Raw genomic sequence first — 12054 nt, forward strand, 5'->3', positions numbered from 1 at the left:
ATATAGCACTCTCTTTAGATGAAAATAAAATAAACCAAAACAATGCTTACTTGCTAGAATATAAGGAATACAAAAAGGAATACAAAATAAAAGAAAACAAAAAAACTGAGATAATAGTAAATATTTGCTTCAGAGATAGAAAGATGAAAAACTACAAAAGGAGGACACTGCATCACAACAGCTCCCAAACAGGAATAGCCTACAATCATACATACCTTTCTTTCCAGCTCAGCTTTAGCTTTTATATACATATGTTCATAATGTGACTTTTCTTTTGTAACTACATTAAGCATTTGCTTGAGTGCATCAATTGCTGTCTTCTTGTTAGTACAGTCTTCAGTCAGTGATTTTACCTGAAGTAAAACACAAGGGATTGTGGTGGAATTATTTAACAAAACAATTTGTATCAGAACCAAATTAAAACATGAAGTATTTAAATTTTCTTTCTTCAAAAGTGATACTCAAATTCAAATGAAGTAGAACTTGTTAACATTTATATGGTGAAATAATAGAAGTAATTCCAAAATGAATATTGCACATGAGTTTACAGGAAAGCCTAAATATGGTATCAAAAGACATATAAAAAACCACTAATTTTGTTAGACTGTATTTTCCACATATTTTATTTACTAATATTAGTTTGTTTAAAAAAAATTAGGAATTTTCTTGAATGTAAACAAATATAATTATTAAATACTCTTAGTTTTCATATATATAGTAAGAATAATTTAAGATGAAATGTGAAATATATCACCCAGTACTGTCGGAAGATGACAGTGAATGAACTCTTTAAAATGAAAAATGTCATTCTAAGACACTTAATGATGAAAATGCTGAATACTAAAAAGAACCATAGGAAATATCTTTTTTATTGGAAATGAATTTGTCCAGCTTTTTTAGACTTTATTCCTTCTTTCTTTTGAACTGAAAATAACATAATGATATCTTAGCTCTGGCAAGGAAGATGAAAGAGGAATGCCTTCTGGGACTGACGACGCTTAAGGATTGCCATAGTGCAGGCTAGCTTATCAACTGTTGAGCCAGCTCTCTTCTAAGGGAATCACAGTTTCTCTTAGTTGACATAATACTTATTTCAGTTTTGAGGATGAGAAGCTTTCCCTGCTCTCACTCTCACAAAGTCTCTCTACACACTAAATCAAGTGGGCACAGGAGAAGATAATGCTGACTAACTGACTTGCAGCTTCTTTTTAAAATTTGCTTCTAATTCAAAATGTAACAAAATGCTGAATAAAAAGTATGGATCCTAATTTTATTAAAGATAAGCTCAATTACATATTGACAGACTATTTTTAGGATGGACAGAAAGAGACCACGGCTCTCTTTCATTCATTTGCATAACACGGAATCAACTTAGGGATAACTGACAACTTTTTTGTTCTTTTTAAAATTTAATGATGAGACACCTGATGAATTCCTATTAATCTACATATTAAAGTTCTAAATCTGGGCAACTATCAGTTTGAAGAACAAATGATGTTATATAGTAAGTTCTATCCTAATATGAATGTTCATATAAATCTACTGGGATTACTGAAATAATTAGTGCAATGTGAATTGTAAAGTTAAATTATTTCTGTTAAAAAAAATTATTTTTACAATTCTGAGACCAAAAAATAAATGATACCTTTTTCTCAAGATTTTCTAACAAATCATTAAAGTTGTCATTATTTTCCAAGTTAACTTTCTGTCGACGCTTAAAGTGCTCTATCAAATGTCTCTTCATGGCTAAATCCCTCTCCATTCGAGACACTCTTAAAAGGAAGGAAAACATCACACTTAGAGTAATGGGACATATATTTTAAAGGCAGCATGTTTTTCATAATACAGAAATTCTGCTCAAATGGTATTGATCAAGTTGGCTGTACTAGATTATACATTGTTATATGTATACTATTAACCAGTAAATTGTTATGCCTATTGATATGCTTTTGAATTATATACATTGTCTATTTTGAAGCGATAGTTATATTATAGCATGACAGTTATACTTAATGTGTGTGTGCCAGTAAAACTTAAGTCAAAACTTTTAAATACTATAGAAAATCAGAAAAATAATTCACACATCCATTTGATATTTACTAGATTTAGGTTATATTATCATAAGATTATTAAAGCAATTATTAAGCAATATTGAGATAATCAAATTAAGTAATATTGAGACAATTAATCAAAAGAAATCATAATACTAGGATATATACTTTAGTTATAAATTTTGCAATACCGCATTTTGTAAATACCTCATAAATAAGCATAGTTGCATTATATTGACATGTAAGTCTATCTGTTTGCTAGAAATTTGAGTCTTTAAAAGCTATCAAGATAATTTTATAAACTACTCTAATAGATCCAAATAATTAAATGGTTAAACTTTTAAAAACTATTAATCTATTCTTTATCTGATAGGTTTTATCTAGCAATGTCAGTTGTCCAAAATACAGGATTGCAACATGAGCAAATTTTTAAAAATTTGTAAGTAACAGGCTAGAATTAATTAGACTCATAAAAAGTCATTAAATTTAATCTTAAGATTCTTTATGGTGAAAATGTTATATAAAAGAATCAATTTTGACTGTTGGACTAAAAGAACCCAAGTTTTTATAGGTTCATATAGAAAACAGTTTGTAAAATCTTCAAGCCATTCAAATATAAAGAAAAAATTCGTTTTGTCATCCTAGAAAATATAAATCGAGGTACTTTTTTTCTTACCATTCTCAACCTTTAAAAGTTGATACATGTAATAGCCCCAAAAGAAAGAATTACAGTGTTTGCAATATTTCTTTGAGTATTATTGAGGAAGTTATTTAGATACCATTCAAGAAAAAAAAAAATCAGTTCACCTTAGTGAACTCATTTCAAGATTCTCACTGTAATTCTGAAATTGTAGTTTTTGGTCACTAGATAGGGCTTAGATTATGAATAAGGGATATTCTATATATAATCTGAACATTTACCTTAGGGCAGAAAAAGTAGATTACATTAGCAATAATTCACAACATTATTTTCTAGACTTGAAACTGTTGACAGTTCTATCAACTACCACTGGGTGGCACCAAATACAATGGATATATACAACAAGAACATACTTTCCTTGCAATTCCAGCATCTGTTCTTCCTTTTCCTTTACTTCACATTTTAGAGACTTTATATTTGATGACTGTCTAGTCATTTCATTTGTTGTATTCTAGGTTTAAAATACACATGAAATTAAAAAGAACATTTACTCTTCAACAGTTGGTGACATTTGAAGTAAATAACACCAATGACTTAAAAATGATAAAACAGCACTTACCCAGCAGAAATGACCATTCCAGAAATAGTACAGAAAAGTAACTAAGGTGCATCAGATGAAGACTAATTAAAATAAATGTGCTACATTATATTAACATAATATGCTTCAAATTATGCTTTTGAAATTAAATTAATTTAAATTAATAAAACAACCAAAATGTTTCAAATCATATCAAAATACTATAGAAGGGATAGCCATTGACATAAGGGGGAAGTGCTCTCAAGTCATTCAAATATGAAAAAACAGAGCAAAATGCCTTTCTACGTGATGAGCGCGGTAGCATGCTGGTGCAACAGTGACTTGAACTTGACGCTGCAGTTAAGTATGAATACACTCTTCTTTTTCTGAAACATTATCACTCGTTAGAGATAAAGATTAATAAGACTGGGAAGTGATGGAAAGTGAAATCATCTCACATGCATGATGAAGTTATCTATGTGACTATTTTTTAAAGCAAAATAGATGTCAAGCTTTCGATACACCTGTCCGACATGTAAGAGGGCTGAGACATGGATCAGGAGTCAGAATAGATGACGTAACTGGCTCAGATACTGACTAGATGTAATGATCTTCAGTAACTTCTCAGCCTCTCTGTATTTCAATTTTTCTATCTACAAAACAAGACTTTGAGATAGATGAGATAGATCTCAGTTTCCTATCTAATTTACTTGTCATGTAGCCATTTAAGGGGGAAAAAGCCCTAGTATATTAAGCAGAATAAAAGATATAAATTCAATATATATTTATCTTTTGTCAAGTATTATGTGGGGATGCAAGTAAAAAGAATAAAATAATTCCTACTGTAACGGATTTATATTCCAATATGTGTTTATGTCTGAGTAAAGTTCTATGAACATTTGGAGTAGAGGCATTTCATTTAATGTTCTTTATTAATACTCATACGAATAATGCATTTTATGTTTAATTTTGAAAAGGAAAAAAATCATGAAAATACTAGTAATTTTTTTATCCCAAGACACAGTGGAACTTTCTATTTCTGAGAAGTTACAATTATACTGTTTGAAGGCTGGACAGTTTTATCTAAGGTTAAAAAAATGAAAACTAGGAAAGTCGTAGTAAAGAGCTAAGAGAAAATCAATTGCAAGGTGACTTCAGACAGAAATGTCTTTTTTTAAGAGATTAAGGTAGCAGTTTATATAAATACATCTTTTTTTCTTTTTGTCTTTTGAAATTTTAATTATTTTCAAAATTAATAAGCATTTCTTTTCTTATCCTTTTACTCCTCTCTCATTAATTAAATAAGAAAGAAAAACAAAAGAAAAATCTTCACAACAAATATACATAGTCAAGCAAAACAAATTTTCTCATTGTCTAAGCCCACCCAAGGATTTAGATTCATTTTGAGTTCATCATCTCTGTCAGTATTCCTCATCTTCCTGTGGAATTCTGGTTTGTCGTTTAATTCATCAGAGATCTAATAATTTTCAAATTATTTTTCTTTAAAATATTCTTTTTTTTATTTTTTTAATGTTCTACAATCATTACCAAAAAGCTTAGATTTTTACCCCCCCGCCTGTCCCCCACCATCTCCCTCCCTCCCCAAGACGCCATACAATTCTATATATGATCTACATATACTTTCCTATTGAATACGTTTTCACTATAGTCATGCTGTGTAGATGAACTAAAATAAATGGAAGAAATCATATAACAAATCAAAGCATAATACACACACACACACTTACACAAACATGATCTGCTACATTCTGCAGATGAATTCTATCGTTCTTTCTCTGAGTGTGGAAGGTGTTTTGCTTAGAAAACCACTGGGAATTATTATTTTTTGTTAAGTTCTTGCGTTATTATGAAGTTCCAAGTCTACCAGAAAAACTCTCGCACACTATGGTCATTGATGTGCACAAAGTTCTCCTGGTTCTGCTCCTTATGCTCAACATCAGATCAAATAAGTCCTTTCATCAGATCAAATAAGTCCTTTCAGGCCTTCCTGAAGTCTTCCTGTTCATCATTTCTTATGGCACAATAGTACTCCATTACATTCATATACCACAACTTGTTCAACCATTCCCCAATGGATGGACATCTCCTTGATTTCCAGTTTTGGGCCACCACAAAGAGAGTTGTGGGACCCTTTCCCATTTTTATGATTTCTTTAGGATACAGTCCTAGAGGCAGTATTGCTGGGTCAAAGGGTATGCACGTTTTTGTAGCCCTTTGGACATAGTTCCAAATTACTCTCCAGAATGGTTGGATGAGCTCACAGCTCTACCAGCAAAGAATTAGTGTTCCAACTCTCCCATATCTTCTCCAATGTTTATCATCTCCTGTTCTGTCATGTTAGCCAATCTGATAGGTGTCATGTGGTACCTCAGAGTTGTTTTGATTTGCATCTCTCTAATCAAAAGTGATTTAGAGCATTTCTCATATGACTATAGATAGCTTTAATTTCTTCCTCTGAGAACTGCTTGCTCACATCCTTTGACCACTTATCAATTGGGGAATATATAAATACATCTTTTGAAAGCTATAGCTTTTCATAAATGTGAAAACTGTCAAAGCTGTTAATTATCTTGATGGTTCTGATCTGGTCAAATGACCACGTATAAAATAGTTATTATCAGTTTATTTTACTGGTGCATGTGCAGACAGCCTAAATTAAAAGGCATTTTAACATGATTGCAGTAATGCCTCATTAGTTCAGCATTGTTAGGAAACTGAATGTCCTTTTAAAAATGAATTTTTCAGTGAAAGAAAAGAAAGTTTTATAAAAATCCTTAAATTAAGTTTGTCCCTATAAAGTGTTCCGCACTTTTCGACCCCTTAAACTAATAAAAAAAGAAGCTATTTTTGATGTTTTGTGGTTATCATGAGAAGAGAACATAAATTATTGAATTACAGAGCGATTTGTGGTTTCACACAGAAGTCTCTTTTCTCTGTACTTTTTAATATGCGAATATTTGTTGTTTGTTATGTTCAAAAGAAAAAAGAAAATTTAAAGAATCATCATGTTTCATTATATGTGAGCCCATATGGCAACAGGCAAGTTTTAAAGTAAAAAGAATGACTTTTGAGAACTCAGGTCAAATAATAACAAGAAAAAGGATTTTTCCTGATAGGCCAAACCTTACAAAAATAAACACAATAATACAGATTCACAGAACTCGAGTTGCTGGTTTTATAAGTCAACTTGTTCAAGACTTTTATTTTAAAGAGTAGAAAACTGAAGCCCAAAAAAGTTTGGTGCATGACCAAAGTCACTTCAATGGTATAATGGCATTGCTCAAGTTCTCTGGCTCCAAATGTTAACACTCTTCCCACAACTAAGTGATGCAGGTGAATAATAGATTCAGTATGAAAAATTAAAAATTCACTGAATTTTATTCAGATTTGGCTAAATGTATTTAGATATTCTGGCAAACTCTACAATATCATGGACATAAAGAGATGGAAAAATGCATTTTCTGTATTTTAAAACACCTTATGAATCAAGGACATCCAAGAGACAAAGAAGCATAGAATAATAGTTAAAACTGTGAAATAGAATATTATTTAAGAGCTAACACCAGACATTTTAAAATGTTCAAATAATTCAAATATCTCCAGTTGGTTCTTGTAGAAAAAAACTATCTTAAAATTCAACTATAATATTCACCTGTTTTGAAAAAAAAGTGTCAGCATTTTTATATCCATGCAGAAACTCTCTTCAACGCCTTATCACAGCATGGAGGACAGGGGGAAATGACTCATTACCAAAAGAATGGCCACTAGGTCTACAATTTTTATGGCCTTAGCAACACATTAAACCTTTTAGGTATAGGAGTACATCTACAAAAATTAAATGATCAATTTGGAAATAAAGAAAATAGTACGAACACACATATGTATTGGAACATGGGAATCTGCAGTAGCACAAAATGTACTTTTGTAAATTTTAAATTTAATTAATGAAATTAATTACACTGAAATTAATGTTCTAAGAATCTTTCAAACCATGATTTAAACAATAAAGCTGCACTGTGAAAATCTGGCTGATGTCTTTTTCATACCTTTCCCCCACTCCATGTTGGAGATGACAGTAGATGTGACACTTCTAATTGAGGCAAAGCATCACTCAAAGCAGAGGAGAAGGGAAGGAATTAAACTTTCTCTTTACTTTTTCTGTCCTCTTAGCCCACACCTTCATCAAGGCAAATGACATAATTATAATTATGAATTTAAAAACAAGATTTGCTCTGGATCCTCTGCTCTCCTCTTTACTCTTGTGCTGTCTCTGTCTCTATCTCTGTCTTAATCTCTCGATCTCTCTGTCACTGTCTCTTTGTCTGTGTGTGTGTGTGTGTGTTTCTTAACTCAACTCCCATTGATTCAACTCTTGTTTCTATAGAGGTGACCCCCAAATCTGCATATCCAATGTCACATCTCCTGAGTTCCAGAACACTACATCTCCAACTACTGCAAGAAATCTCTACCTGAATTTCTCACAGGAAATCTCAAACTCCACTTGTTCAAAACAAAATTCATTATCTTTTCCCTAAATCTATCTACACCTTCTAATCTGCCTATTTTTGTCAGATTTATTAGCAACTTCTTAGTCACATAGGTCCATGACATCTAAATTAGCCTCACCTCTTAATCTCCCTTCTCCCTACAAATCCAATCTGTTTTAAATTTTATGTAATGAACATTTCTATGGGATATAATGAAATCAACAAGCACTTAGAAGGATTTGGTAGGTACCAGGTACTGTGCTAAGAGCTGGGGACACAAAGTAAGGGAGAAAATACTGACCTCTCAAGAAACTCACTTTCTAATTGAGACTCCATTTAACGGGTCCAATACCAAAGATTAACCTAGAGCCGCAACAGCCTGAGCCAACCAAATCATCTTTAGTTTCTGAAATTATAAATGTCTTTAATCTCTTCAACAAAGTACCAATGGACACATCCAGGTCCTTCACAGGAACATACAAAATCCTTAACAAAGGCCCCTCTCCCTACAAACTCATAAAGTTGACCACATAATTTTATAACAAAAATAGTCTTCAACCAGCTTCTCCTCTCAAATTTTGCAGAAGAATTAATATTCTGAACCCTCCTCGTCCCCCTTGCCATATTTCTATCTGGCAAAATGATTAAGTGTTGGCTTGTTGAAGAAGTTTTAGGTTATTTAGGTCTTTCTACTGTGGTCACTGCTTTACTTAGGGTGGGACTCCATCAATAGCTATTCATTTTCCTATCTAAAATAATTAATTTCATTATTTTTGGTGATGTTACTATTCACAGTGTCCAGCACATTCCAACTCTCTACTTTCATGATATAGAGGCATGAGGTTTCTGTGTGATCTGTGACTTCTAAGAGTTCCTTTATCATCACCTTCTCATCAAATCCTTCATAGAATTTCTCCATATCATCATCCTCTACAATGGATGGTATTGCAACTACAGCAATGAGCTTCATGGTGATTCTCTGCTCATGTCATCATAAGCATTGCAATAAGAAATGACCTATCAAATGTCTCATTAAATAATATTTCTGGTTGTTTTTGAGCACAAGATGAAACCAGTTTGACAGTTCTTTTATTTGCTTCTCCAAGAAGAACCTATAAGCCATTCTTCCATTTAGGTATAATTTCCTAATGTATTTTGGTTTTACTTATGGCAAGAATTTCAGTAGTGATATGATTCAATTCATCAAGTTGACTCACTGACATAAGACAGTATGAACAGCTAAATTAATATTTATAGAAAGTCTAAAAAATAGGTGATACTTAACACCCTCTGCTCCTTTTTATGCCTCTGTGCTACTGCTACTTTAGAAACAGATAGTACCCAGGACTATTATTTATTTATTTTGCCCTGGTTGCCATGGCCAAAGAATTCATTGACCAGTATCCACTCTATTGGTGATAATATTGGCTACTGCCATAAGTCCTTCCTGTCCTCCCCTGGAAGGCAGAACTTTTCAGAGATTGTAGTCTTATGGCATGGACTTTAATCACTCAGAAGCACTTCCCTACCACAATGAGGCAACCAGAGTAAGAACTATCCTTTCAAATTATTCTGAAATAATTACCAAGGAATGTTGTATAGGAAATTGGCCTTGGAGACAAGGGTTTGGTTTTGTTTATTGGCCTCAGGACAATCTGAACTTGTCCCATATTGGAATGGCTGGGTAACTCTGAACAAGTCACCTAAACTCTCAAGTTGCTACTGGTATAACGAGAAGGTATAGAACCATTGGTGATATCCTCTGTTAAAAGTTTCCTTAGCAGAAATTTCCTATACCAGTGAAATACAGGTCCAGATTTTTTTTAAAATCTTGACTTATATAAGCAAACGATACAGTAAGTAAAATTTAGCCTGACATTATTTTCAATTAAAATTTTTACTGAGTAGATTAGAAGTAACTAGATGAAATCCTTTTTTATTCTGTTCTAATACAGAGTTATGGCAGTTTTCCTATTTATAAAAAGGACTAATAATAAATTTAATACTTTCCACACAAAATGGTAAGGATTTATTTAGCAAACTGCAAATTTTTCTGTAACCTTAAATTGCCATAAAACCATAAGCTAAGCACTCAACTTTGAGAAGAATAATGGAATTTAAAGAAATCTGAATTAAAACTTACACTTCCTCTCCCAAGGCTGTGCCTTTTCACTGGCAGTCTTCCCCGCACCCCCTCTTTCCTAAACCTGGAATTCCCTCCTTCTGCATACATGCCTCCTAGCTTATTTGACTTCCTTCTGGTACCAGACAAATCCCACCTCCAGGGAGCCTTTCCTGATCCTACTTAACTTCTAAAATTATCTCCAATATATTCTGTCTATATCTTACTTACACATAGTTGTTTTCATTTTGTCTTCCCAATTAGACTGTGAGCTCCTTGAGAGCAAAGATTTTTTTTTAATCCTTTCACTGTATCCTCAGAGCTTAAAACAGTGTCTGATACATAAAAGAAGCTTTATTATTGTCAAGTCATTATTGACTTGAATTGTGGTAAACATAGAATATCTTAGTAATTTGATCTAAGGTTATCTAAACCTTATTCTACATCTCACTATAAGGTTATGATACCTTGTTTCTTAATAAGTTGTTAACATTTAAATTTGACTCAAAAATTTTTTTGAAATCTGAATATTTACAAAATCTGAAACACTGAGAAAAATTCATGCATAAGAATACAATCTTCTCTTTTGAAATCTCTCTCTTACCTTAAATGTAACAGATTTAAAGATCTTTATCAAATATACTTAGCTCCTACAGTAATTCTCACTTTAAAATATCATTGTGAGAACATACTCAATATGGTACACTCAAAATATTATCAGTCTTTTCAATACTTCATTCCTTCTGAACTACATGTAGTCTATTCCTAGCTGAAGCTTTCTTCTGGTTACTTCTATTGCCACCATCTTTGCATACCTCTGGCTAGCAACTCTCAAGGAAGGAAATAACTTTTAAATGAGACACAATTCAGAAACATGTGTCTTCATAAACAACATGTTACTAAGTTCTCACAAATAATTTCCCAACTTAAAAAAAGAAACCTATAGTTCTATTTTCTATAAAATATATTCTCAAATATCTTTATTTATTTATATTACAAATCTGGCTTGGAAGTTGTTGAGATTCTTATCACTCTGGTTAATTGCTTGGTAAATATTGTGGTCATCTCTCTTATTCCCATATACTTATCGAACAAAAGTCTTTTAAATCAAAGAGTTTTTAAAGTAAAACACCTGATTTCCTTCCATTTTACTCCCCTCCCTCAATATGGGAGCATATACATAAAAACACCAAAATACCCAAATACACTATATCTCTCCATACACATACATATACACACAACACTGAATGTGTAAGTTGGGATGAGATGTAAGGAATTTGGACATCTTAGTTTAAAAGCGTCTCCTTTTAAAAAGGCTTCTGTTAAAAACGCAGCACACACACACACACACACACACACACACACACACACACACACACACCCCAATTCTTTGTAAGTCGATCCTTATACGTTTTCCAAAAGTAATTCTCTTTATTATCAGGATCTGAGCAGGACAGGTTAGAATGGAGCAATGAAACCGATGAGGAAAATGATGGATTTTCCACCTCCTGAGTCAGGGCTTCTGTGGCTTTGGTCAGTTTGTTCAGAGCTGAGGACTCTCAGGGACTAAACACTACTTTTACGCACACATATCTGTATGCTGGTTGGAGACTCACATACTTGGTTACCTTGACTTATATTTATTTTTTATGTGCTATGTATATGGAAAGGGATAAGGAGTAGAGCTGTGATTTCACTAGCATAGGGAACTCCATGGTGAGGAAATAGCCTGCACCAGTGGAGGTGGGCACCTCTTTGTGGCTTATAGCTTTAGAGAGCTGCCTAAAGCATTTAAAGGTTAAAAGACTTACCCAGGAGCACACAGCCAGCGTGTGTCAGAGATGGGGCTTAAATTCAGGTCTCTCTGGCTGTGAGACTAGCACTTTGTGCACTATACCAAACTGCATCGATATGACACATATTTTTATATAAGTAGATAAGTATGATATCTTTCCTATTTGAATGTAAGCACTTTCTGCTCAGGGGTTGTTTAATTTTTGTTTTTGTAACCCTGGCATTTCGCACTATGCCTGGTACATAGTAAGCACTTAAATAAAGATTGTGGACCGATTAACAAATAATTAAAATTCATGTACAAGCATTCATTCCAAATTCCAACAGAGAATGAAAAAATTTTGTATTATGCATACCTTGCC

The 12054-nt window shown here is 32.7% G+C and overlaps 1 protein-coding gene across 1 annotated transcript in view; it reads right to left on the reverse strand.

Annotated features, from left to right (window-relative positions):
- CNTLN (centlein) overlaps window positions 1-12054 on the reverse strand; it is a 438525-nt gene that overhangs the window by 79349 nt on the left and 347122 nt on the right. The window contains exons 20-22 of the mRNA XM_072600808.1: window positions 3105-3202; window positions 1646-1772; window positions 216-353 (exon numbers count right to left, since the gene is read on the reverse strand). Of these exons, the coding sequence (XP_072456909.1) occupies window positions 216-353; window positions 1646-1772; window positions 3105-3202 (363 nt within the window). The remainder of the gene's footprint in view (window positions 1-215; window positions 354-1645; window positions 1773-3104; window positions 3203-12054) is intronic.

This window comes from Notamacropus eugenii, chromosome 1, assembly GCF_028372415.1.
Source record: "Notamacropus eugenii isolate mMacEug1 chromosome 1, mMacEug1.pri_v2, whole genome shotgun sequence".
NCBI classification, from domain to species: domain Eukaryota; kingdom Metazoa; phylum Chordata; class Mammalia; order Diprotodontia; family Macropodidae; genus Notamacropus; species Notamacropus eugenii.